Below are 25,261 nucleotides of genomic sequence, written 5' to 3'. Positions count from 1 at the left end.
ATTAGTGCTGTGGAGTAAACGCCTGCTGTTCAATCTTGGACAACAGACAACAGCGAGACTCCCTTTCCGCAGCCTCCTTCAAGATTGATCCAAAACCGGGAGCCTTCAGGGTCGGGGTCAGGGTTGAATGTTAGATCACAGGGGCTCACAGGGTCACTTGTGGACAAACACACGCAAACGCTATAGAACCCCTTTGCAGTGACATCAATAAGTCATGTCCCATCAGATAGTCCATAAAGCCTGTATAACTCAAGTCTCCCTAGTTCTAGCCCCTTGCTGTCTTTTGTCTGGTCCTGTTGTCAGGGCAGAGGTATGTATGGCGTGATGGGGTTGCCGCTAAAGCCTCCTGCAGCACATGAATGAGAGGATGGATGCAGGCAAGGGGGGGAAAAAGTAAAGGAAGTCCACTCATCATTGCATTGAAGAAGGGCAGGACAAAGAGCTTGAAGAAGAAGGGGCAGGGAGGGAAGGGAGGCGACTGACCGAGCAGGGTGCTGTAATAGGGTCTTTGTTTTAGTTGGGGTGACTCATAAAGCCTTTGGCTGGCCCAGCGGCGCTTAGTTAGCATTACCTAACATAGAAAGAGGCTGAGTGAAAAGTGCGAGTGTGCAAAGCAGGTATGTCGGTCCAGTGAAATCAAAGCTCTCGTCTCATCGCAGCAGTCGTCCAATCGTGACGGTACAACACAACATTGACTGTTCTGCCTTATTTAACCGCTTCATGCGACAAGCTTCACATAACAGTTTGTGTTCCTTCACTTGTCTTTTGGATTAAAGCCACCCAATGCATAAAAGTTTAGGATATTTATCGAGAGAAGCTTCTAACGTCAAGTGCAGCATGTTCTGTGATGTGAGTTTTGACACCCAAGTAGTTCAGTAATAATTTAACGTGAATGATTTTGGTTAATTTGATTATTAAGTGTAATAAACAGAGCTGTCACTTTCCCATATTGCTATGTGTTGAAATTGAGATTTGATGGTCACCAAAAGGTGACGTGAGTCAGTTGGTAGAGCGGGTTTGTCCACTGACTGAAGGGTTGGTGGTTGAAATGCCAGCTCCAACTGTGTGCTGTCATAGTGTCCTTGGGCAAGACTCCAAGCTTTAAGATTAGCATTGAAAATGTTCTCAATTACTTTACCCAGTGAAACAATAAAAATTTAAGGGGAAATCCAGTGCTTTGCATGAACAGTGTATCCAATAGATCATGTAATATGGAGCCTATTTTGACAATGTGATGTTAAATCCTCTCTCATTTAATAGTGTTTTGAGAAGATTTTTATTGACAATTACGAATTTTCAGGGGCACTCCCATTTTCGCGGGTCACATGATCTATGTGGGCATATGGGACGTGTACCCAGCCATTCCAAACGCTGGATTACATGGGACACCATTATGCCCAGTGCTGATTTCTCGGATTTATCCTCATCTGATGAAGAAATAGCAGTATTGGTTGATCGGGAAGACGGAGGAATACTTGCATACAGATTTGTACCTGTGGCTGTAATTAATGTTGAATATTCAGATGGTTCTTCGGCCGGAATGACACGGAGTCTGACTACTCCGAGGCCTACGTGCAACATAAGTGCGTAAACAAAGGCCCCCGGGAGCTCCGGGCCGGCAGGCGCGGATGGTTCTTCGGACGGGAATTGCACAGAGACTAACTAGCAGGCCTCGAGGCGAGCTTCCAGGCGGTGGAGGCCTTTAGCTGAGCTTTGGTGGTGGCGGAGGCCTTTAGCTTAGCTTCGGCGTCCAAGGCTAACGGCGCTGGGCATAATGGTGTCCCATGTAATCCAGCGTTTGGAATGGCACGGTACACATCACATACGCCCACGTAGATCGTGTGACTCGCGAAAATGGCAGCGCCCCTGAAAATTCGTTATCGATAAAAATCTTCTCAAAACACTATTAAATGAGAGAACATTTAACATCACATTGTCAAAATAGGGTAGATATGACATGACCTATTGGATACACTGTTGATGCAAAGCACTGGATTTCTCATTTAAATTATTAATTATTAATTTAAATTATTACTACACAATGAGGGCATCATGGTGGATAATCTAGAAAGCCTTGGCCTCACAGTTCTGAGGACCCGGGTTCAATCCTGGACCCACCTGTGTGGAGTTTTCATGTTCTCCCCGTGGCTGCGTTGGTTTTCTCTCGGCACTCCGATTTCCTCCAACATCCCAAAAACATGCAACATTGAATATAATCTAAATTGCTCCTTGGTGTGATTGTGAGTGCAGCTGTTTGCCTTGATGTGCCCTGCGATTGGCTGGCAACCAGTTCAGGGTGTATTCCGCCTCCGGCCCGTTGACAGCTGGGGTAGGCTCCAGCACTCCCGCTACCCTTGTGAGGATAAGCGGCTAAGAAAATGAATGAATGGATGCTACACGATGTTTTTCACAATGTGGGACAAATACTGCGGTATGTCAACCAAGTTTCTCATCATCGTCGGCCAACAATCAAGACGATGCAGATGAGTTGTTGCCATACATTTCGAAGGATAAATTACTTGGAAGAAGTGTTTATTAAACAAGTGATGTTCACACACATCAAATGGAGCACACTCTCACGGCCCATGTTATCCAACTCCAATCACATTTTTAGTACAGCCACATCCCACACTCAAGGCAACGGCAACAATGGAGATGTTAAACATCAGATTGTGTGTAATGCACTTCATTAGTGTGTGCGCACGTGTGCGTGACTTCAGCTTATGCAGTAAGCAGGATATCCTGTCCTCCCCGCTGCTATTGTGGTTCGGCCAGACGCTACCCCCAAAACCATTTCCCTTCACTCAAATGTCCCTTTTTCTTTGTCACACACACCCACGACTCACACAGACACACATACACGTGTACACGTACAGAGATACACACGCGAACCACCCTGTGCCAGCCTTAACACAATGGGAACCTGTCCAACGCCACCCTGTCAGCTTGCTAAAAATAACTTTTTGGGTCAGTATGACATAAAAATTGAGTAAAAATGTTTGATAAGCAAAACAGTATCATTTGGGAAAACGGCTCTTACAGTTTAACTGTACATGCATTGTTGAGATGATCAATTATGCAAAAACAACATTTTTACAAAACATTGGCGGGATAATGTATTGGGATAATAGAAAAAAACATTATATTTATGGTGATGGTGGCAGCGTGGGTTCAATTCACGCTCAGTGATGGTGTCAATATGTGCCCTGCGACTTACTGGCAACCAGTTCAGGGTGTACCCCGCCTGCTGTCCTTTGACAGGTGGGATAGGCTCTGGCACTCCCCACGTCCCTCATGAGGATAAGCGGCAAAGAAAATGGATGGATGGATAGACTCCAGTTTAAGTATGCATGCATTGTTGAGTTGATCAATTATGCAAAAACAATATTTTTACAAAACATTGGTGGGATAATGTATAAGGCTAATAGAAAAAAACTTTATATTTATGATGATGAGGTCAGCGTGGGTTCAATTCCCGCTCAGTGATGACGTTGATATGTGCCCTGCGACTTACTGGCGACCAGTTCAGGGTGTAGTCCGCCTTGTGCCCGAAATTAGCCGGGATGTGTTATGGCACTCCCTGTGAGGATAAGTGGCCTGGAAAATTGATGGATGGTTTTATTAGTGGCACCTGGAGTTTTTGATTAAAAAAAAAACATAAATATATATGTACAAAGCCCAATTCCAGTCTAGTTCAGATGCTATTTCAAATGTAAATAAAAACTCAATACTATGATTTGCAAATTATTTTCAAAATATATTCAATTCAATACACATGACAATGTTCAAAATGATGAATGTTATTGTTTTTTGGGAAATATTCTTTTACTTTGAATTTGATGCTTGCAAAATGTTCCCCCAAAATTTGGGGCTGGGGACAACATAAGAATGAGAGATTTGAGGGATGCAAAAAAAAAAATCTAACAAAAAAAACATCACATCTGTTGGCGGCACGGTGGTTCAGCTCGTAAAGCGTTGGCCTCACAGTTCCGAGGACCCGGGTTTGATCCCGTCCCCGCCAGTGTGGAATTTGCATGTTCTCCCCGTGCCTGCATGGGTTTTCTCCGGACACTCCCGTCACCTCCCACATCCCAAAAACATGCAACATTAATTGGACACTCAAAATAGCCCGTGGGTGTGATTGTGAGTGCGGCTGTTTGACTCTGTATGCCCTGCGATTGGCTGCCAACCAGTTCAGGGTGTATCCCGCCTCCGCCCCGTTGACAGCTGGGATAGGCACCAGCATTCCCCGCGACGCTTGTGAGGATAAGCGGCAAAGAAAATAGATGGATGGAGGGTATTTCTGTAAATTGTATCATGGAGGGAATGTGTAGTGTCATAGCTAAGACCAGACAGAAAGGTGCAAGTAATTCTTACTAGGTAACTCCCAACTGCGCCAACGACGCAAACCAAGCACTGTATGTTGCCTGAAAAATATTACTTGTGCAGTAATGAAGTATTTGTACTAAGTAATTTCCTACCACTGCCAGTTGTGGGCAATAAAAATGTTTGTCTCCACTTAAACAGGAGAGCAAGCCTCGCCAGCATCCCTCCTCCTCCTCCTTCTCCCCCCTGCGGCCTGAGCGAGGTGCTATTGTCTGGCTTCCTGTGGCCGTGGAAGCTTGGCTCGGCTCTTTGGCACGCTCACACGCGCACGCGCACCAGGGGCGAGCAAGCCAGGCGATCCCTGGACGCGACGAGGACAAAACACGCACGGGCTGGAAAGAGCCCTGGAAAAGAAGCTCGCTTCGGTGGAACAAAACGAAACAAACAAAATCAAAACAAACTTTTGTCTTTGTTTGTGGATTCCACCTGACAGTGAAGGCCCCGAGCTCGCCAAGCTGCGAAGCCTCAGCAATTAGTGGGGAAGTGGAAAGTATGGAGTTGATGTCATGACAGCCGCTCCGCACTCCACGGACGTCGACGACCAAAGAAGCGAACTGTCGTCATCCGTTCATCACAGTGAGTCTGCACTCGATTGTGTTTATACTTGTTCTAATACAGCCTTGGGGGGCGTATGGAAACACTCCAGTGTTCCGATGTTGTTGCGTGTCACGTGATGAGTCACTTCTTGTTTATACTGACTGAAACACCTTTTTTTTCCCCCGAAAACAAACGTGAATTAAGAGCCAAAAGTCCATGTACTTTGTACTTAAGTAGAAGGACAAATAAACGTGTAAAAAAAATTGACTGGTAGAAGTAGTAATAGTACTAATTCATCACCCAAGGACAGCTGAATTAGTACATCATCTTTTGAAAAAGTACACAAGATAAACAGGATTTTAATGTTAATTAGGCGCAATGCCCATTTTGATATCTTGTGGGCTGGCACAAGACACAATTCTCCGCAAATAATTTTAATAATTATGATATATAATTATAACAATTCTCATAAATAAAGCCGTAAAAAGGAATACCTTGCTTTTCTGAATTTGTTACCGTCAATAATAATAGTCTGCAGTTCATGTTCTTGGATGTAACTTATGTTCCTGTTTTCACATTTCACAAGATGAAAATGTCTCCAATCAATTACAATCTCATTTGCAGTTGTTGACTGTACCTAAATCTGTTCATGCATCTTGATTTTTTTCTTTTTTTTTTTAATCATCCGATGGAAATTTTAACATGCCTATTTTAACAAACAGAGGAGAAGTACACCTTTGTTTTTAAATGATTGGATTAAAAGTTGTCTTTTGATACAATAACTATGTACAAATACCTGAAAAATCTACATGGGTGCAGTATTTGAAAATTTTCACATCCCTGCTTTTAAAACGGCACATGCCATGGAATATCCAACATGACTACTATGCAAAACTGGGGTTCATAAACAATTACATAAAGTATTTATTTGAATATATATTGGATTAAAATTATATGCAGCCTAATAAATAATTATTGAAATAAATATCAGTGCTATCTGAACTGTAGCTGCTACTCACGATGTCTGTTACAATTTCCATTATTCAATTCCTACAAGATAAAATCCCAAAATGTTGAAATTGAAATTCCTAAAATTTTTATGAGCGATGGCAATGACAAGCTGAAATCTTTTTGAATAAATGTGAGTGTCCCACAAACACAGCTACAAACGTAGTGCTCGCATGCAAGGCACAAGGCACCCACTGGGAGAAATTTCGGTTTCGACCAAATGAGCCCCAGCGAAACCAGTCTGGCACACATGCGCCCTTAATGGCTGTTGCCTGCACAACTGCGATGAAATTGGGACGAGCCGAAAGTTGCAATAAACTTTTACTGTTGGTGCTGTGATCATTTTAAAAAAATAGTAATAACAATCATTTCAACAATCAACAATCATGCCTTTGAAATTCATCAGAAAAAAATTGCAACAAAGTAGCTCACCCTTGTTGAATAAGTATCGAATGATTGGTGATTAGAAAAATATATATATTGAGACAGAAATCTGTCCATGTAGTGTTACAGCTAAATGTAATTGTTCTATTCAGTTGAAAATGAAAATTGAAAACCTAGCCTGACTGCTCCTGTCAAAGTCAGCAGCGTTGATGAATGTCTGTGACAGAAGTTATAATTAGTCTGGCTCCTCTTAGCCACATAAAACCCAATGTCTTGGCTAAAACACAAGACCTGATTGTATTTAAATCCCTATTACGACATCTCAAGCACCCCTAAAAACTTCTCAAATACTGATAAATCCTCATTTTTTTAAGGACAGGGTCTTCTCATCATAAGAGCTGGACAAGGGGTAAAGGGCTTTTATTTCAACTCCCAATTTATATTTTTACGCTGTGGCGACCCCGAAAGGGACAAGCCGAAAGGAAAACAACAACAACGTCAGTTAGGATACATAATACACCAAAACAATCGCATGCACCGCAGATACTCCAAGTCCCAGAATGCACCACAATAGTCGCTGCTTTTCAAGTAGTCGTCCACCTGTCCTCTGTTGAATGTAGTCACTGGTTTAAAGCATTTTCTCATCTGATTTAGGTTTCGGGTGTTAATTTTTCTGTGATTTATACATCTTTACATACGGCAGACTCTGTTGGTCATTGTGTGTTTGGTGAAGTACTACATGTAAAAATGAAGTTAAGAGTTAGTGACTTAGTTATAGAACATGTCAACACTCACTAAAACACACACATCAGAATCAGCAATACAATACATAACATAGTACTGACTACTTAACAGACATTGCAACTAAAAGTCTAGCAAGAGATCTATTGTGATACATTCTGTAATATTCCCAACTGTTTTCAGACCTATCAAGAGACAACCCTTTCTCAGTATTTTCTGCTGTGAAACTAATTTTCCCTTTTTTAAAGCATTTTGTAGTTTTAGCAATGTATCAATTCTAAGATGATGATGGCGACTGCACCTTCCAAAGGTTCAAATCTTAGATTCCCCCTGATTTCCAATTTGCGATGCTCTTTTGAAATGTTACATTACAATTGAACAGAATACAATCAAACGAGCCTTTATTCCTCCAGGATATGTATTATTTTTTAACAAGAAGACATTGTTATCACTGTGTGCCACTTTCAGCCAGCCATATGAGTGAGGGAAGGCAACAGCTGGCTGAACAAGCTGAACTCCAGCCACAGAGATCAGTGGTTTCCAGAGGCCTGTTTCTGTCACTAGGGCTGTCTCAGGGGGCTGCACGCAAGTGCAGCTGTCCGTGACCTGGACATGAAATCAAACACACGTCGTTGGCTGTAATCTATTGCCAAACATAAACCGCAGCGTGCTGGGATTTGCATCTGCAGTTCTCTTCTGCGCAGCAGCCACACGTGCGTTTGTGCATGTGTGTGCGAGCAAGAGAGGGCTGGCACATGTCAATGTTTGCCTGCTTGTGCGAAGAGCGGCTATGTGTGAGTATGTATGTGCGTGTTTGGCTCAGATGGGCACAGTGAGGGCATTGTGGATATCGGCTGGGACTTTGTGAGGGGGGCGTGTGAAAACGCCGTAAAGATGTCACTGCAGCTGGGACGGGACACTGCTGATGGACTGCACAAGCTCACAGCATTTCCTTTGTCGTTCGCGTACATGGCCTGGATCACATCTAACCTTGCTTGAGATTTTTAGATGCAATAGATGAGGCACTGCTCTGTGTTGTGCTGATTTTCAATTGGGAGAGCTTCTAGATGAAAGCACTTCATGATCCTGGATGTTTTAAAAAGAATGTGATGTGAATGTGATGGAGCATGTGTCCCTCACATTGTGGCACATTGTCCTTATTTTAACACAAGGCCTGTGGTGTGCAAAGACATTTGCCTACAAAGTTAAAACGATGGAGTCACTGATGGTGTAGTGGTACGCACGCCTGCCTTTGGCGTGGGCAGCGTCGGATCGATTCCCGCTCAGTGATTGTGTCGAATATCTGCCCTGAGACTGACTGGCAACCAGTTCAGGGTGTAGTGCGCCTTTTGCCCGAAGCTAGCTGGAATAGGCTCCAGCTTTCCCGCAACCTTTGTGAGGTTAGGCGGCTTGGATAATGACATGACATAAGTTAAAATGAAGCAAAATAGAATAAAGTATCATCTCTCACAACATTTTACTATTTGAGCCATCCAAACTTTGGAACTCGTGTGACACCCTTACATACATATACATATATACATATATATATATATATATATATATATATATATATATATATACACACACACACACACACACACTCAAATGTTTATACAAGGAGTTGGGGTGAGTAATTAAATAGATGGCATTTACCTCCAGAAAGGCCGAAATATAAAACTCTTATTTTGGGTAGGAATGACTCATTGAAACTCAGTTTAAACGGTTCATACTAAGGTTTTGTGTTAAGTAATTTTGAGTTGGGGCACCATGGTGACACGCATGGTTTTATGTGTGAGCTTAGTGTGTTTTCACACTTTTTTTGTGTAGTTTTCCTGTAGCCGTGTGTTTACTCTGGATTATGTAGTGACTGTTTGGGTTGTGTCGAGTGTTGCTAATTTCCACTGCTAGATATCTGAACTTGTGAATAGTTTTTCGATACATGTTCTGCAACTGACTGCCGACCAGCATGTACTTACTTACCCTGTATTGTAGATAGTTATTTCATGTGCTAATGGTGAGAATTCTGTGAACTAAAACTGGAAACTGTCGGGTGACCATAGAATGTGGTTTTTACAAGATAAAGACTAAAACAAGTAAGTTCCACAATGTCCAGCAGTCTGGTTGTGGTCTAAGCAGTTTTTCTTTGGATTCCACTCCAGTAGAAGCTCAACATTTTGCCACTGTATGTGGTTTTGCGTGTACTTTTATGGTGTTGAGTAGTTTTTGATTGCGCAGTGTTTGCATGAGTGGATGTTGCCGGAGGTGTTTAACCTCTGCACTGTTATACAGTAGCTTCCGTTTCCTTTTCCTACTTGTGATGATTAGTGGTTGGACTTGCACCCTGAAACCACAATTGTTAGCTGTACTGACCATAACGAATTACTAGCGGATGACAATCAAAATGTTACTGTGCGTACAATACCAAAACAATAGTTGGAATGGAAAAACTCCAATTTGATGATTACAAAACTATATTTTGAACCAGTGGGAGAGGACACTGGCATGTTTTGACATGTTCTAGCTACTGCATCTCTGTGCAAACAAGTTTTTGTTTTTAGTTTAAAATGGTTTACTTAAACCAGGATCCTTCACAGTGGAAAGATCGGTCAGTAGTTCTCGAGCTTTTTACATCAAGTACTACCTAAAAAAAATCTTAGCACTCCAAGTACCGCGATAATACCTTTACAAATATATTGCAGAATAGGCCCAAGTGTTTATCAAAAAACAGGCAGAAGTTTTATTCCCTCTACAGTATTTATATATTATTGTAGAACACTAACATTATACACACTTTGAACATGAATTTTTTTAAAGTGCTCAAAATCTTGATTTCATTAAAATATTACACAAGCAAATAACAATTGTACGTAAATAAATGTTTGAAAAGAAACTGTTCCAAAAGATTATTTGTATTGTACTTGAATGTTAAATACAATGGAACTGTTAAGTATACTGTCATGGATTTTTAAAAAAACCAACAACAAACATTTAAGCCTCTGTTAATGTAATACAGTCAATTTGAACCTTTAATTTGATCATTCTTTCATGTATCACGATAGGGATCCTGTGGACCACACTTGTGATACTTATACCACTCTTTGACAATCACTGAGCTAGGTTAAGCACACGCCTTTTTCAATAGCGTTTTTTTTTTTTAAATCATTTTTTAATTATTAAACTTCACGGCTATCTCAGTGAAGCTACAAATGAGGTGTCCTTAGTCCAAATTCAGGACCCGTGGGGAGCATTATGCTACTTGTCAGAATAAAGTCTTTTATTCTATTGATTTGTTTAGATTCGAATGGCTCAATTCTGATTCAGGATTGATTTTGTTTTTGTTTTTTTTTTTTCTGTTTTGGGATACATGACTCCACCTGAATCAGCACTGATTCTTTTATAACAGTACTGATGGTAGAGGTAAACATGAATTACACAAACATATGCATACATGTAAGAACGTATGCAGCCGTGTTCCATTAACAGCTTGGTCTCATTGCAACTCCATTTTCATTGCTTTGAATAAGCCCTGGTGCAGAGAAGTCTGTTCCAACTTGGTGCTTGAGTGTTTGTTATGAGGAAATGATGACACCCTCTTTATCTTTTGTTCACAGAAGCACCAAACAACCCAACTACCTCCGTTTATTGAATGTGTCCAATATGGCTTGACTGGGGGATCTTCTGCTGACACTTCCAGTCCGCACGTATCTGCGCCCTTTCCTCCTCCTTGACAACATTCTGGTGCGAATCTGTTCCTTGGAGCCCTCCCCAGTGCAACTATGGCAAGTTTGGTCCTCAATGAGACTGGGATGGAGGACTGCGGCATCGATGACTCCTTCAAATACAACTTATATTCCGTGGTCTACAGCGTGGTCTTCGTCTTGGGTCTCATCACCAACTGTGCTGCGCTCTTTGTCTTCTGCTTCCGCATGAAGATGCGCAACGAGACGACAATGTTCATGACTAATTTAGCACTATCAGATTTAGTTTTTGTTTTTACGTTACCATTTAAGGTTTTCTACAATGTTAACCGCCACTGGCCATTCGGAGATGGACTGTGTAAGGTTTCAGGAACAGCCTTCATCACTAACATATATGGCAGCATGCTCTTCCTCACCTGCATCAGCGTTGACCGCTTTTTGGCGATAGTCTACCCTTTCCGCTCCCGCTCCATCCGCACGCGTAGGAACGCTGCAATGGTGTGCGCAGCTGTGTGGCTGACCATTGTGGGCGGGGGGATATCAGTCACTTTCTTCTCTACCATCAACAGCACAAATAGAGCCACAACCTGTTTCGAAGGCTTCTCGAAGAGTACGTGGAGGACCTACCTTTCCAAAATCACCATATTTATTGAGGTAGGGGTCTCATAGTTGTAAAATAACCTTTTCTGTTTTCATCAACCTTATTGTTACTTATTATGAAGTGTGTCAGAAAATATCCAGGATTAGCGTCACAGACAATGCATTTCAAAACGAAACGTAGCATTTTCCTTTTCACTGAGCAGACGAACAAACAGCATTTCTACAAATACATCCTGGGGTATTTTGCATCGTTTATTGCGTGGGAAGAGGTGAGAGTTATGTGGCTGCTTCATCATAACAATGCACCTGCTCACAATGCCCCGAGTGTCTGACGGTTCCTGGCCCAGAAAAACATTGCCATGCAAGAGCAGTCTCCCTTCTCATTCAGCCTGAATCAGAGTGATTCCCCTCCCTTCATCTCCCCCAAACTCTTTCCCGACCTCAAGGAGGACAAAAAGGGGATATGTTGAGAAGAGATGACACCAAGATGGCCTTGACAACGGAACTGCGCAGGAGGAGGAAGTACGTGAAGTGTGCCAGAGAAGACGGGTCAAGAGTGTTTCACCCCAGGGAGATGACTTTAAAGGGGGAAAAAGTTGTAGTTTGGACTTGAAATAAATCTATTGTGACGCCAATCCAGAAACATTTCTTCCATACTTTCCATTTGACAGCTCGATGAATATAAATGTCACAACCATGAAAGATTGTCATAATAACCAAATTGTATAGTTAGGTTTTTTTTTTTTTTAAACTACAGTATGTAATAACGGTGTTCAAAAAGAATAAAAAGATGTCAAAACAACTACAATTCTGCCTTAACTTTGAGAGCAATTGCTGTATAAGGCCATGCTGGAGTCTTCCTCTATTGAACAAAGGAGCGATTTGACTTAACTCTGATAGGTGACAAAATCAGTTGCATTTAAGTGTTGACAGAGAGTGCAAAAAAGTAAATGAACATTCACATGCCAGTTGTGCTCGCTTAAAGCTTTGCTTTGAATACAAAGTTCAGGAATTTAGAGACACGATTCAAAAATTGTTCAGAAAAGTTTTAGGACTTGATGAATGTTCAATTGTCAAGGTTTCGGGATAATACGACTTGTTTCACATGATAGCACTTGTCTACGATGCACTTTTGTGAGTATTCCAATGACACTTCAGCTTAGTCATAATTCAACAAAGAATGGGGAAAAATGTATTCAGATGTCCTCAGCCTTTAAACTACCCAATTTTCCTGCACATTTTTCCACAGTTAAGGTCTAAATCAAACTGTTTTACGACCAGGCTGAGAGCAGAACAAAAGAGTGACAATATAACGCAATCCCCACAAACTGTGTTTCATGAATGCAAGTAGATTGAAACATAATGAATTATTGTCATTTTTTTTGTCTGCATGTTTATTTATGGTTAATGCTGTGCTTGGTGGGGGGGGGGGGCTTTATTCTCTTGCGGCAGCCTCGTTTATGAACTATTCCTGCCCTCTCTGAACCAAAACACTAAAAGAAAGCACTCATATGTGTATTGTCTTTCTAGATTGTGGGATTCCTACTTCCCCTCCTGGCCAACTTGGTATGTTCCTCGCTGGTTCTACGAACGCTGCGTCGTCCAATGTCTCTTGGCCACGGCTGTGACAGCAAGAGACGCGTCTTGAGGATGATTCTCGTTCATCTGGCCATCTTCATCATCTGCTTCGTCCCTTATAACTCTATTCTCTTCCTGTATGCCCTGGTGAGGACCCAGGCCTTAGCTAATTGCTCCGTGGAGCGTTTCGCACGAACTCTGTACCCCATCACTCTGTGCCTGGCGAGTCTCAACTGCTGCCTGGACCCAGTGGTCTATTACTTCACTTCTGAAAGCTTCCAAAAAAGTTTGACCTTGGGCAGCAAAGGGTCTGGCTCCCGGCCTGAGAGCATTCCCCGCAGCGACACCGAGACACAGGACCCGTCAAACACTCTTCCAAGAGACACGCACACTTTAACGAGCAACGGAAAAGACACTAAAGTATCAGAGAGTCAGTTTTGACGAGATGAAGAAAAGATATGGGGATAAATGTGTTGAAAAATAAAGTCTCAGCTGTTTGGTCCTGGAAGCGGTAAAGGCATAACTCAGCAGATTAGCCCTCCGGTAAATCCCAAAATATGCCCTGGGCTTTACCAAATAATCCATCACTTGGGAGTAGAGAAAAGGGTCTCGTTATTATGAGTCAACACTGGGAGGAAGCTGCAATACGACAGCGATAGTACTGCTGACACAAAGACACGAAAAGTTTGAATAATTTGGGCATTAACAGACACTCTCTTGCACTGGATTTTCAAATATGGTATTAGTCATGGATTTTATTATTCTTTGAGTCCTTCCATTTTGTTTGATGTTCAAGCCTTTGCAGTAAAGTACGTGTGTTATAACTAACACAGTTTAGCCGATTATTATTATTATACAACCAATCTGTTGAGAATAAAAGTCTTGTTTTGAAGTTTGGGGCCATTAAATAAGTGTTTTGAATTGCTCTCATTGCTGTATTTATTGTTTCAACCTCCTGCCTCGTAGTTTGTTAGTTTGGGCAAACCTACTGCGGACTGGCCTCTAACAGCAGGGGTGGATGATTGAACTCGTGTAGCAGTTTGTCCTACTCTGTTTTCAGCAGGCAGCCCGTGTGTCCTTGTTGTCGGTGCAAGAGGCAGTTTTGTATCCAGTCGAGGACTCTGTCCACCCTGTTTGCTGTGTCACAGGCCAAATGCTTATGATGGCCGAAGCAATGGTCCATTGTTCATTTGTAAATGAGGTCTCTCTGTTGTAATCTGGCCTTAGACGGTAGATCTGCTCAAAGTCTCACAGCAATGTGTACACACTCCAAAGTACGGCTAAACAGTGTCGACTAAATAATCACCTAAAAGTGCAAATAATGGCATACAAAACCAGTGAACGCATCAGTCAGCAGATCTTGGGAGATCGTTTCCTATTGCTGAGACGAAATAGATTGCAATATATTTGCATGAGGGTGGTTATTATATTTTCAAGCATTAATTAGCAGTTTGACCCTTCTGTGTCCAAAATGAATTTAAGTGGGGAGTTCATTCAGCAGACCAGAGCACGAAACCACTTGAGAGGGAGAAGAGGTTGTTTTTCAGGTAAAAACAAATGTTTTATTGAGTGGCGAACTGTAGGCATGGTGACAGTTGGCAAGCCAACAGCTTTTATTAGAATATACACAGTCTTGATAAAAGTCACTGGTTCAAACAGAAAAGCTGGAGACCAACCAAAATGTTACAGCTAACTTCGTGCAATTCAGCAGTGATTGTACACCACTTTGCCATACATTTGTGTGCCCTGAAAGATTATCAGGCATGTCACGGAAAATCACAACTTAATTGGTCTCAAAATTATATATTGTTTGTTGCAGCAAATAATGTATCTATAACATACAGTGAAAGGAAGAACAATTCAATGCTCCTCCACTACATGGCATAGGGTAGGGTTAACGTGTACCTGATGTAATTTACGGAAAATAATGTTTGTGTTCACTAATCAGGATACGCTGTAGAGAAAATGGATGGATAATTAAATTTGTGAATAAATGGAGATGTAACCTTTATCATTTTTTCAGTATACTAGATATGTCTATCCTTTTTGTGACTTGTTTGGTGCTGTGTCGTGAGATTTTTTTTTTTTTTTTTTTTTTATGTAAAATACTGGCCTTGGGTCAAGAAACGTGGGAAAACCCTGGAGTATATCACATGCACACAAGCTGCACCGTGTTACTTGGAACTCTGGTGTGAGCAGGTTGATAATGTTGACATTGCAAAGAGCTATTGTAATTAGGACATATGCATTTTGTCTGCAGACACAGCCACACTTTTTTTGTCTGTGTGAGAACGACCTAGGTACCTAGACAGAAGCTTTTATTTTGAAAATTAAAAGCTGGCTTTCGGTACCAGTACCAAGCTTCCTGCATGGAAATCAATGTGCGAAAAACTGGAAGTAACAAGAGCGAGAGTTTAGATTAAACATACGACGACAGACCTTTACTCTTTGTCCGATCTATGGCAAGAATGTGGATTTTAAAAAAGTGCAACTGTGGACATGTGACATCCACATAGCGGATTCTAAAGCCGCTCACAGGCGCGAGGTGGTGGTCGTGGAAATGCCGTTCAATGCTGACCTCTAACGGAGTTTATGGGGGAAAAAAAAAACATTACAATCTGATGAGAGCCGGATGAGACTGGACTGTATCTTAGAGCTGTATGATATTTTGTCTTACGTATTAAATGTAAAGTTATATTGAATAGATCTGAGTGTGCTGCAGTGCAGTTCTACACTGCCGCAAGCTGCATTTGGAGGACAGCATTTATTTATTTTTTCTCTTATACTCTTTTCCTTTCGGCTTGTCCCATTAGGGATCGCCACAGTGTGTCAACTTAGATGAACACATATTTGTTTGGCACTCTTATACTATGTTGGTTATATACTGTACTGTTCTGTAAATAAGTATTTGCCCCTTCTCAAATTCTTTTGAGAACCTAACCTTTTCCACAGACCAAACCCAAGCCTAATTGCCTCCAGACCAGTTTACTTTCGAAATCACTTCAACAAAATCTGTCTGTCAAATTAAAGTTGGCCAAAAGATCTCAAAAACCTGGAAAACAACAGTGACAACCAATAGGAATTCAAGAAGGAATGAAGAGCAAAGTAATTGCCATCTAACATGTTGATAGGGTTACAAAGCCATATCTAAAACTTTAAGGACTCCAGTGAACTATAGGGAGAACCATTGTCCACAAATGGAGAAAAAAATGGAACAGTGGCGAACCTTCCCAGGAGTGGCCAGCCTACCAAAATTACCTCAAGAGCACAGCAACGACTCATCCAGGAGGTCAAAAGGATATCAGGACAACATCTCAAAAACTGCTGGCCTTCCTTTCCTCATTTAAGGTCAGTGTTCATGACTCAAAAATCAGGAAGAGGCTGGGCCATTTCAGAATCCATGGCAGAGATCCAAGGTGAAAATCTTTGCTCACCAAAAAGAACATAATGGTTCATCTCAAAATAAGAAAAATAAAAATCTGAATGAGATGGAATTGGAACTTTTTCAAACCTGTCTTGTCACATATGGCATAAATGTAACATCATTTCAGAAAAAGAACATCATAACTGTGTACAGTCAATCATGGTGGTGGTAGTGTGATGGCCTGGGGGTGCTTTGCCACTGTCGGACCTGGGTAAATTGGGACTGATGGGACATGGAATTCTGCTCTTTATCGGAATATCATGCTGAATATTTGGCCATCTGTTTGTGACTTCAAGATGAATCACACTTGGGTTCTGCAGCAGGACTTTTTTTTTGTCCATTGTGGGATTTGAAACGTAGTGTTAGAGTTATCGTTAATATATTTATTATGGACTTGCAACAAAGCCAAAGTATCATCCTTGCTTCGAAGACTCTTGTTCACAGGGCTCCTACACACAGATGCAACAGTATCTTCCTACAAGTGGCCAAGGACAACTCCATCATAACCAAAGAATGTGCTAAATCATCATCCTACGATGTGCCACGTCATCACCAAAACTGTACCTTTGTTCATTTCATCTGCTCACCCCTCCTTTTGACCTTGTGTGTTTTCTAATAATAATAATTAAAAAAAAGTACGTGAGAGGCTGGTTCAGAACGTGTTTGGAGACTGTAACTGGCCTGTCTCTCACGTCCTCCTGAAAGACGACTTCCAGCAAGTTAGGTGATAAACCTAACACGTAATCCAAGTCCTTCCTGACTGAGCGATTTGCCTACTGCTCCTCTTTCCTCTTCCTACAGTGCAGCCTTTCTGTGCGCAACACTAAACATTTGTATTGGTTTTTTTTTGTAAATTATGAGATAAAGACAACCAAAAAACAGATTTTTAAAGTGCTCCCTCACATTTTCCAGAAAGGACATTTTGGTACAACAAAAGGATTAATTGATAACTTGTCATACCATTACCCATTATTGTCGTAAGGGTTACGAAAAGCAGACTACACCCTGAAGTTGTCACTAATCAGTCACAGGGTGGATATCTACACCATCACTGAGCGGGAATCAATCCCACACTGCCCACACCAAAGGCAGATGTGTGTACCACTAGACCATCAGTGACTGTGTTAGTTGATAACTTGTGGACAGAAAACTAATATCAAATAAAATGAGTGCAGCATAGCCAGCTTTTTGCCCAAAGTTAGCTGTGATAGGCTCCAACACTCCTTTGACCCTTGTGAGGATAAGCAGTTTGGAAAATGGATGCATTTTCCACATATGTATAACTTGAGTATTTTTTAGGAATCTTGCCCGTTTTTTCATTCACATTCTCACATCTTCAAAAGACAGAATTCAATCAACGGCTCAATCAATTTTTGAGTGACAGAATGTGCCCCCATTGCACTGATCTACTTGCTCTCACCACGATCCTTCTTCAGTTTGTCCAAGTTCTGAGTAGCAGATGAATATTAAATCATGAGGGAACAACTTGCCCATCTTTATATATAAGTAAATGCAAAACTTATATGAGTCAGACGGCGGCACACCTACGTTTAGAGTTGATATTCAACACAGACTGTATGTCCATGTCCCTTGTCCTTGGTTTTACAACTGCAAGAATGTTGGCACTGTGAACCAGTCAACAAAGATGGGTCAAGCCACAGCACTGCTACGATTGCCATTAGTCAGACCTTGATTTGATCTGCCCTCTAATTGCACATACTAGAGATAAGAAAATAATCCCGGCCCCGCCTGTGTGGAGTTTGCATGTTCTCCTTGTTCCTGCGTGGGTTTTCCCCGGGCCCTCTGGTTACCTCCTACATCCCAAAAACATTCAGTGATTGGAGACTCTAAATATACCCTACGTGTGATTGTGAGCGTAACTGTTGTCCGTCTCCTTGTGTCTTGTGATTGGCTGGCAACCATCATGCATTTAGGTGACAGTTGGCAGCAGCTGCTCAAAACAATAAACTGCCGATTTCTGAGACCTTCTTTGACTAATCAGTCGTGCTCAAGGTTTGGAAGATACAACAATGAACACTTTGTAAATGTATTCTGGATTCTACAACAAATACAAATCTTTAAATTTAGTTCAAGAACTTCACATTTAAATTATTTGTATTTGAAAAGAAAATGTGAAAGTATAGTGTTATTGTTTCCCAAGAAAAATTCAGTTAATCTTCAACTTCAGTTTCCCCAGGTGATACAATTATCAAATACCAAATATGTATATATTTTTTTAAATGTCCCCTTGAAAAGCGAAAGTGCTGGAAATTCTTGTAAACCACACCCCTTCTCATTCACAGGAAGTGTGTGTGGGCAGAAAGGCTTCTTGGGGAGACAGACATAAAGAGCACATTGTTAGATAATAGCAACAGGAAATAGTGATATTTGAACAAAAAGTAGCTTCAAAGCAAAGTTTGAAGAATGGGACTGAACATGGAAAGCAAATGAAAGCATGGAGAAACGAGAGGATGGCTGATGGTTGGACCCTCTGCTTCCTCTCCTCGTGATGCAACATGGCATCATAATGGAAGACAGCGAGGTGAGCTGCTCTAATTCTAAATTACATAAACTCCCGTAGAAGAAAAAGTGTGAGGTTTGGTGTCAACATCAGCTGGATGCACAGAGTGTGGAGCAATGCCTCATGGGAAAATCCTCGTTTGTGAGGAATGTGAGTAATGTAGAGTGCCCTGTACGCACGTGCAAGGGTGCTGCTCGATTTTATGGGCTGGAGGCTTACTCCGCCCAAATGCACTGGATGTGAGCAAATGTACTTCACGAGGACAACATTTCACATACGTCTAAAAAAGACAGAAATATTTTGTAATGTTTTCAGACAAATTACATTTCTCTTTTTTCAAGTTTTATTTTTATTACTGTTATTTCACCGTGTATTTGAAAAACACTTTACACAAGGACAGGATCCATGTTTAAAGCCTTAATCACGAACAATGTTCTTTTCCTCACTCTGCTTTTAATCAACACCGTGTGTTGCACAAGCACACACTAAATGTATACTAACAGAGGGAGGTACCGGTACAAGGAAGGTCATAGATAAAACACAAACTGGACTTTCAGTCATAAGGATGTTGGTATTATGAAGTAGTGCACCAAATTAGGTAGTAGCACATTAAGAGTTCGCTACTTTACACCATGAAGTGAACATAAACCCATAGATTTATGATCATATTTAAGTGAATAGTAATAGGTTAGGTGGTTCTTATTCTTTTCCTTTCGGCTTTGCCATAGCATGTCATCTTTTTCCATCTAAGCCTATCTCGTGCATCTTCCTCTCCAACACCCACAGTCTTGATGTCCTCCCTCACAACATCCATCAACCTTTCTTTGGTCTTCCTCTCACTCTTTTGCCTGGCAGCTCCATCCACAGCACGCTTCTCCCAATGTACTCACTCTCTCGCCTCAGGACATGTCCAAACCATCCAAGTCTGCTCTCGAACCTTGTCTCCAAAACATCCAACTTTGCCTGTCCCTCTAATGAGCTCATTCATAATCCTATCCAACCTGCTCACTCCAAGCGAAAACCTCAGCATCTTCATTTCTGCTACTTAAAGTTCTGCTTCCTGTTGTTTCTTCAGTGCCACCGCCCGTACATCATGGCCGGCCTCACCACTGTTTCATCAACTTCGCCTTTCAACCTAGCGGAGACTCTTCTGTCACATAGAACACCAGACACCTTCCGCCAACTGTTCCACCACGCTTGGACCCGTTTCTTTACTTCCTTACAACACTCTCCATTGCTCTGTATTGTTGACCCCAAGTATTTGAAGTTGTCCACCCTTGCTATCTCTTCTCCCTGGAGCTTCACTCTTCCCCTACTGCCCCTGTCATTCATGTACATATATTCTGTTTTACTTCGGTTAATCTTCATTCCTCTCCTTTCCAGTGCATACCTCCATCTTCCTAATTGTTCCTCCACCTGCTCCCTGCTTTCACTGCAGACCGCAATATCATCTGCGTACATCATGGTCCAAGAGGAATTCAGTCTAACCTCATCTGTCAGCCTTTCCATCATTACTGCAAACAAGAAGGGGCTCAGAGTGGATCCCAATGCAGTCTCACCTCCACCTTCAATTCTTCTGACACACCTACGGCACATGTCACCCCTGTTCTACTGTCCTCATATATGTCCTGTACTATTAGGTGGTCATTTATCCTAACTCATTTTCTCATCAACGGATTTTTTTTTCAAAACCACAATCAAATTATTTAGGGGTCCAAGCTGACATAATCATCACAGTAAATCCAACTCTTTCACTTTTTTTTTTTTTTTTTTTTGGGGGGGGGGGTATCATTGTCAGCATGCCCACTAAGTAGCATAAATGTGAATGGGTTTCCAAGATAGACAATCCATCATTAAGGAATACTTTTTAAGTGATGGCCACTGACCCATTTACCCCTTCTCACTGGATTATTTCTCACTAGTTTTGCACTTTTCCTGTGCCCTTGCTTCTAGGTGTGTCATAAGGCAGTACGTTTACGTAGTGCAGGTTCTCCAAGATGGCACATCCAAAAATTTTGTGTCTTTTCTATGTTTCCCTGCGTAATGTCAGGAGTGTGAAGGATATACCAAGAGTCAGGCCAGTGCCCCCAAAAAAAAAAAATCTTCAAGCCTTTTGGTGCCATATCTTTTTCTATTTGTGACCTGTAGTACTCTAGTCCAACACAAGGTGAAGCACAAGTCCCGTAGAAAGGGACAAATAGTAAACGGGACGCCGGACAAGTATATCATTTTTTAATCGTGATAATTTTGGAACGTTTGGAAAGTAGAATTGATATAAGTGCTCCCTTGGACAATTGTTTATGCTCCAAGAGCATAACCCAATCGTCCCTCAGTGGTGAAATCTAAGAGCTTCTTCTATAATGCCCAAGAAATAATTTATATAATAAATAAAAATAACTAATAAAAAGACAACATACACGAAATAATAATTTTAAAAAGTAAAATCTACCTCCGCAGAAGAAAGGGAGCCAGTGGGTAGGGGGAAAAAGATTTTTTTTAATACAGACTTAAGTATATACAAATAGGTCAGCTTCTTCTCACATTTATACACCAAGTTATGTAGAGCAAATAGTGGAAATTTATCATTTTGATGAACTTATAAATTAATGTATTGAAAATATTACAATACATTGCACAATACTTGCCACTTTGAAATTCTGGAAAACTATATTTAAAAAAAAATCACTGTATAGAAATAGAGCATTTTCAGCACGTTACACTTATTTTTGGTGTGTGTCCTGCTGGGAACTGCCATTTTGTACCGAAAAGCATCACAGTGGGAGTTTCCACAAATTCAAATAGTTGATGCAGGTGCAGTGACATTTCTGTGCTGCCTGCACATGAAATGGCAGCGCATACTGCAACATTACTTGTGGCTCGGTTCTCACTCGGTGAGGATGTCAATGTCAAGTGTGAAGTATATGAGTTTGCGCGTGCAGAAAGAGGTTTCAGAAATGTTGCAGGACTGGTGTAACAAAAGATTTGTTTCAAACCTGAAGTATTGAGTTTTTTTTTTTTTTAATGTATAAGTAATCCCACTGGAGGCTCGCAGATATTTCCAGCCTTCTCTGGCATTCTTTTATGCACATCTGTAAGGAGAAGCAGCTCCAGCCCAGCCACCTTGATATTATATTGGCCAAATCTCTTGGGAAAGATGAAAAAAAAAAAACTAACCCTAAAAAATACACAGAGCCAGGTCGGGTAATTTAGGGGAGGGGTTGGGCCAGCACTGCACTGTTGTTCACTGCTTGGAACTTGCGGATGCTCAGGGTGTTGCGAGCAAGCGCGCGTCATGGTAAAGCAACCACAAGTTCTCATTCCACAACCCTGTACGTGTACAGGCATTTGATGCAAAGAGTTGCTCCTATGACTGTCTGGTGAGGTAACCACACATCTGAATACATTTGCCTAACTCTGCTAGTTTCACAAACGCTTTCTGCTGTTTGTTACTGGCATGCATGTGGACATGCACCTTGGTGTCAGGTGCAGAACAGAGCTTTTTGTGGCTTTGCATGTGTGTTGTAAAAAAACACTGCAAACGCTGTTATCAAATATGTTTTATGCATAGACTTGGGCGGGGTATGACAGTGCTTGTGTTTAGTGTGATCAAGTAAGTTTCTTTTTGCATCTTCATTGGAACACAGACAGCCATCATATGCTGGTAGACAGAGACACACACAGCGTGCTTTACAGCTTCCGAGTGTTCTGTAAGTACTTGAACAGACACATAAATGAAGGAATGCATGGAGTTGATGTACATAGAGGTTTTAGTCTCATATGATGTGGGAGAAATCCCTACTTAAGGTTGAGTACCTTCATCACAAAGTTAAACCCAACTAAAGTTGATTCACTTTTCTTTCTCTCTTCAGAGCTCCAGCAGAATGAAACACTGGCAAAATCTCTTCGCTCAAAATAAGAAGCATTTTTCTGGGATGTCTCAGAGGACTGGACTCATGGCAACAACTTTGTCTACAAGTACTGTCTAATATCTTCCTCACAATAATGGTTCTCGTGGACATGCATACACACCCACCAGAGGACTATGGCCAACGTACCTGATACAAGCTAAGAGTTGATCCACAGTGTAGCAGTCTATGCCAGATGGAATAAGAAAATAATAATAATAATGAATGCCAGCTGTCAAAACACAGGGGAACTGCGGATGTATCAGCACCATGTGTATGCAGTAGTGTACAGTGTCATCCTTGTGCCGGGCCTGCTGGGGAACATACTGGCCCTATGGGTGTTTAGGCTTTACATCAGAGAAACAAAGAAGGCCGTGGTGTATATGATGAATTTGGCTGTGGCTGACCTGATGCAGGTAAAGTACTTTTCGTAATTGATTGTTTGATCACTATGTGTTCAGTAAGTGATTCTACCAGTATGCTAGAATTTTTCATTTTTTTTCAATCTTAGTCTACAATAACAAATATTGTACAATCCATTATAGGATATACGTTGTGTGCGTGCATGCGTGTGTAATGAAATGACATTGTATGTGCCAAAACACTTGTGGTAACTAAATAATAATAATAATTGTATTCATAGACCACCTTTCCATACAAATTCACAAGGTGCTTAACAAAAAAAACCACACTGCATAGTTGTAGATGAGAACAATGTATCCTCCACTTGTTATACAGGATAATGTGTGTGTGTATGTATGTATGTATAAAGGTTGTCCAACCAAAAAATCTGATTCAATTAAGGTGAGCTCAGTTTAAACTCAGAACTATTTTTAAGGATATTGAATCAAGTGTACTTTATGTACAGGTATTCATGAGTGTATGCATTCCTGACCCTAAACCAGATAAAGGAAAATGGATTGATGATAGCAATCCCAAATCTTAAAAGTGCATATGTGTGAGAGAGAAAAAGATATAACCCTAAACCAAACAAGACAATTACGGTCAAACCATCACCTTTTTTTCCAGATGAAAAGACAAAAACAAAATAAATTGAGGTACAAACATTTTACAAATAGACATGGTCTCTATCAAAAAATAGCAAGATTCTGCTTCCTAGTCATGGGTAATATAGCACTACTAAAACCTAATATCCACAAAACCTCATGATAATGTCAAGCAATGTGATAACCCATTTTTAAGTTTCACCTATCCATCATCCATCTATTTTCTACCTTTTATTCGGTTCGCAGGGAAGTAGAAATTTTACGCTACACCAATCGACAGTCAACTACTGGGCTTTATTCACTGTATTTTCAATAAATTGCTTGTACTTGCTGCTAACATACTATACATGATTATCCTAACCTCTCCTTTTCCTATTGTCAGGTCCTTTCTCTGCCACTTAGGATCTATTATTACCTGAACAACAGTTGGCCCTTTGGTCACACTCTCTGCATGTTCTGTTTCTATCTGAAGTACGTGAACATGTACGCTTCCATCTACTTCCTGGTTTGTATTAGCCTGCGCCGCTGCGAACTCATCATGCGACCGCTGAGGTACAACGCCTCCAGGCGAAAGGTGGATGTTGTCGTGTGCACGCTGGGATGGTTGTTAGTCTGCCTGGGCTGTCTGGCCTTCCCTCTCCTTAGAAACCCCGACTCCGATGATGACCTTGTGACCGCAGGGGTCAACGCTACCCCACCTGAAGCTTACACGGTCTGTTTTTCAGAGCTGCCCATGCAGATGGTCAGTACCTCAGCAGCCTGGGTTATCTTGATCATAGCCGAGCTCGTCGGTTTCGTCGTTCCCTTTACGCTGGTGTTAGCCTGCACCTGCCTGACCGCCGGCAGCCTTCGGACAAAGACAGCCGGTGCTGTTCCCGACCGAGGGGAGAAACAGAGGGCTTTGAGGATGGTGCTAAGCTGCAGCGCTGTGTTTTTAGTGTGCTTTGCCCCTTATCACATTACAATGCCGCTGGACTTCTTGGCAAAGGCCAACACCTTGAGCAGCTGCAGACTGAGGGACATGATCCTTAGATGTCACCCTGTCGCACTCTGCCTGGCCAGCCTAAACTGCAGCCTGGATCCCATCATGTATTACTTCACAACGGACGAATTCTGGAAGCGACTGAGTAAACCTGAAATACCAGAGCGTATGATTTCAAGCGGGTGAACGTCTCAAGCGGAGGACTTTGTGTGAATGATTTCCTTGTTGAAGGACCAATGGCTGAAATCACTAAACCCGATGACGTTTGCACTTTGAAGAAAGGAGTGATGTGTAATTTACATGCAAAATCATGTGAGAATCTCTTGGAAGATGTTTACTACTTTTTAATCTGCCCGTTTGCATTGATGAAAGACTCATTAAAATTTTGAAGGAGACCTCTTTATGTACTAACAGGTGCCAGGATTATAGATCAGACCTAAACTGGCTTCCTATTAATCTAAAAGTCAAACTGGGAACTAAAAAGGTC

At 41.5% G+C, this 25,261-nt stretch overlaps 2 protein-coding genes across 4 annotated transcripts in view; one reads left to right on the top strand and one right to left on the bottom strand.

Moving 5' to 3' along the window:
- LOC133508463 (cysteinyl leukotriene receptor 1-like) overlaps positions 1–18,153 on the bottom strand; it is a 32,641-nt gene extending 14,488 nt beyond the window's left edge. The window contains exons 1-3 of one of the 3 annotated variants that reach the window (XR_009797057.1): positions 18,080–18,153; positions 17,908–17,984; positions 15,070–17,807 (exon numbers count right to left, since the gene is read on the bottom strand). The gene's annotated coding sequence lies outside the window, so the exon portion shown is untranslated. Of the gene's footprint in view, positions 1–15,069; positions 17,808–17,907; positions 17,993–18,079 lie in introns of those variants that run through there. The other 2 variants (XM_061834550.1, XM_061834551.1) reach the window with 2 other exon arrangements.
- On the top strand, positions 705–25,163 carry LOC133509036 (uncharacterized). The gene is made up of 7 exons (XM_061835671.1): positions 705–849; positions 4,528–4,962; positions 10,671–11,411; positions 12,888–13,373; positions 22,750–22,855; positions 22,951–23,201; positions 24,175–25,163. The coding sequence occupies exons 3-7, from the start codon at positions 10,836–10,838 to the stop codon at positions 24,958–24,960; spliced, it is 2,205 nt and encodes a 734-aa protein (XP_061691655.1). The 5' UTR covers positions 705–849; positions 4,528–4,962; positions 10,671–10,835; the 3' UTR covers positions 24,961–25,163.
- Positions 25,164–25,261: the final 98 nt, after the last annotated feature.

Source organism: Syngnathoides biaculeatus, chromosome 11, assembly GCF_019802595.1.
Source record: "Syngnathoides biaculeatus isolate LvHL_M chromosome 11, ASM1980259v1, whole genome shotgun sequence".
In the NCBI taxonomy this organism is placed as follows: Eukaryota; Metazoa; Chordata; class Actinopteri; order Syngnathiformes; family Syngnathidae; genus Syngnathoides; species Syngnathoides biaculeatus.
This window is presented reverse-complemented; position numbering and strand designations above follow the sequence as displayed.

What these genes read in the sequence shown, in the direction of transcription:
- LOC133509036 (XM_061835671.1), top strand. Translation starts at nt 10,836, where the DNA reads ATGGCAAGTTTGGTCCTCAATGAGACTGGGATGGAGGACTGCGGCATC. An exon ending in GGCAACAACTTTGTCTACAA is followed by an intron (nt 22,856 to 22,950) that starts GTACTGTCTAAT and finishes ATACAAGCTAAG; the next exon opens with AGTTGATCCACAGTGTAGCA. An exon ending in CTGTGGCTGACCTGATGCAG is followed by an intron (nt 23,202 to 24,174) that starts GTAAAGTACTTT and finishes TCCTATTGTCAG; the next exon opens with GTCCTTTCTCTGCCACTTAG.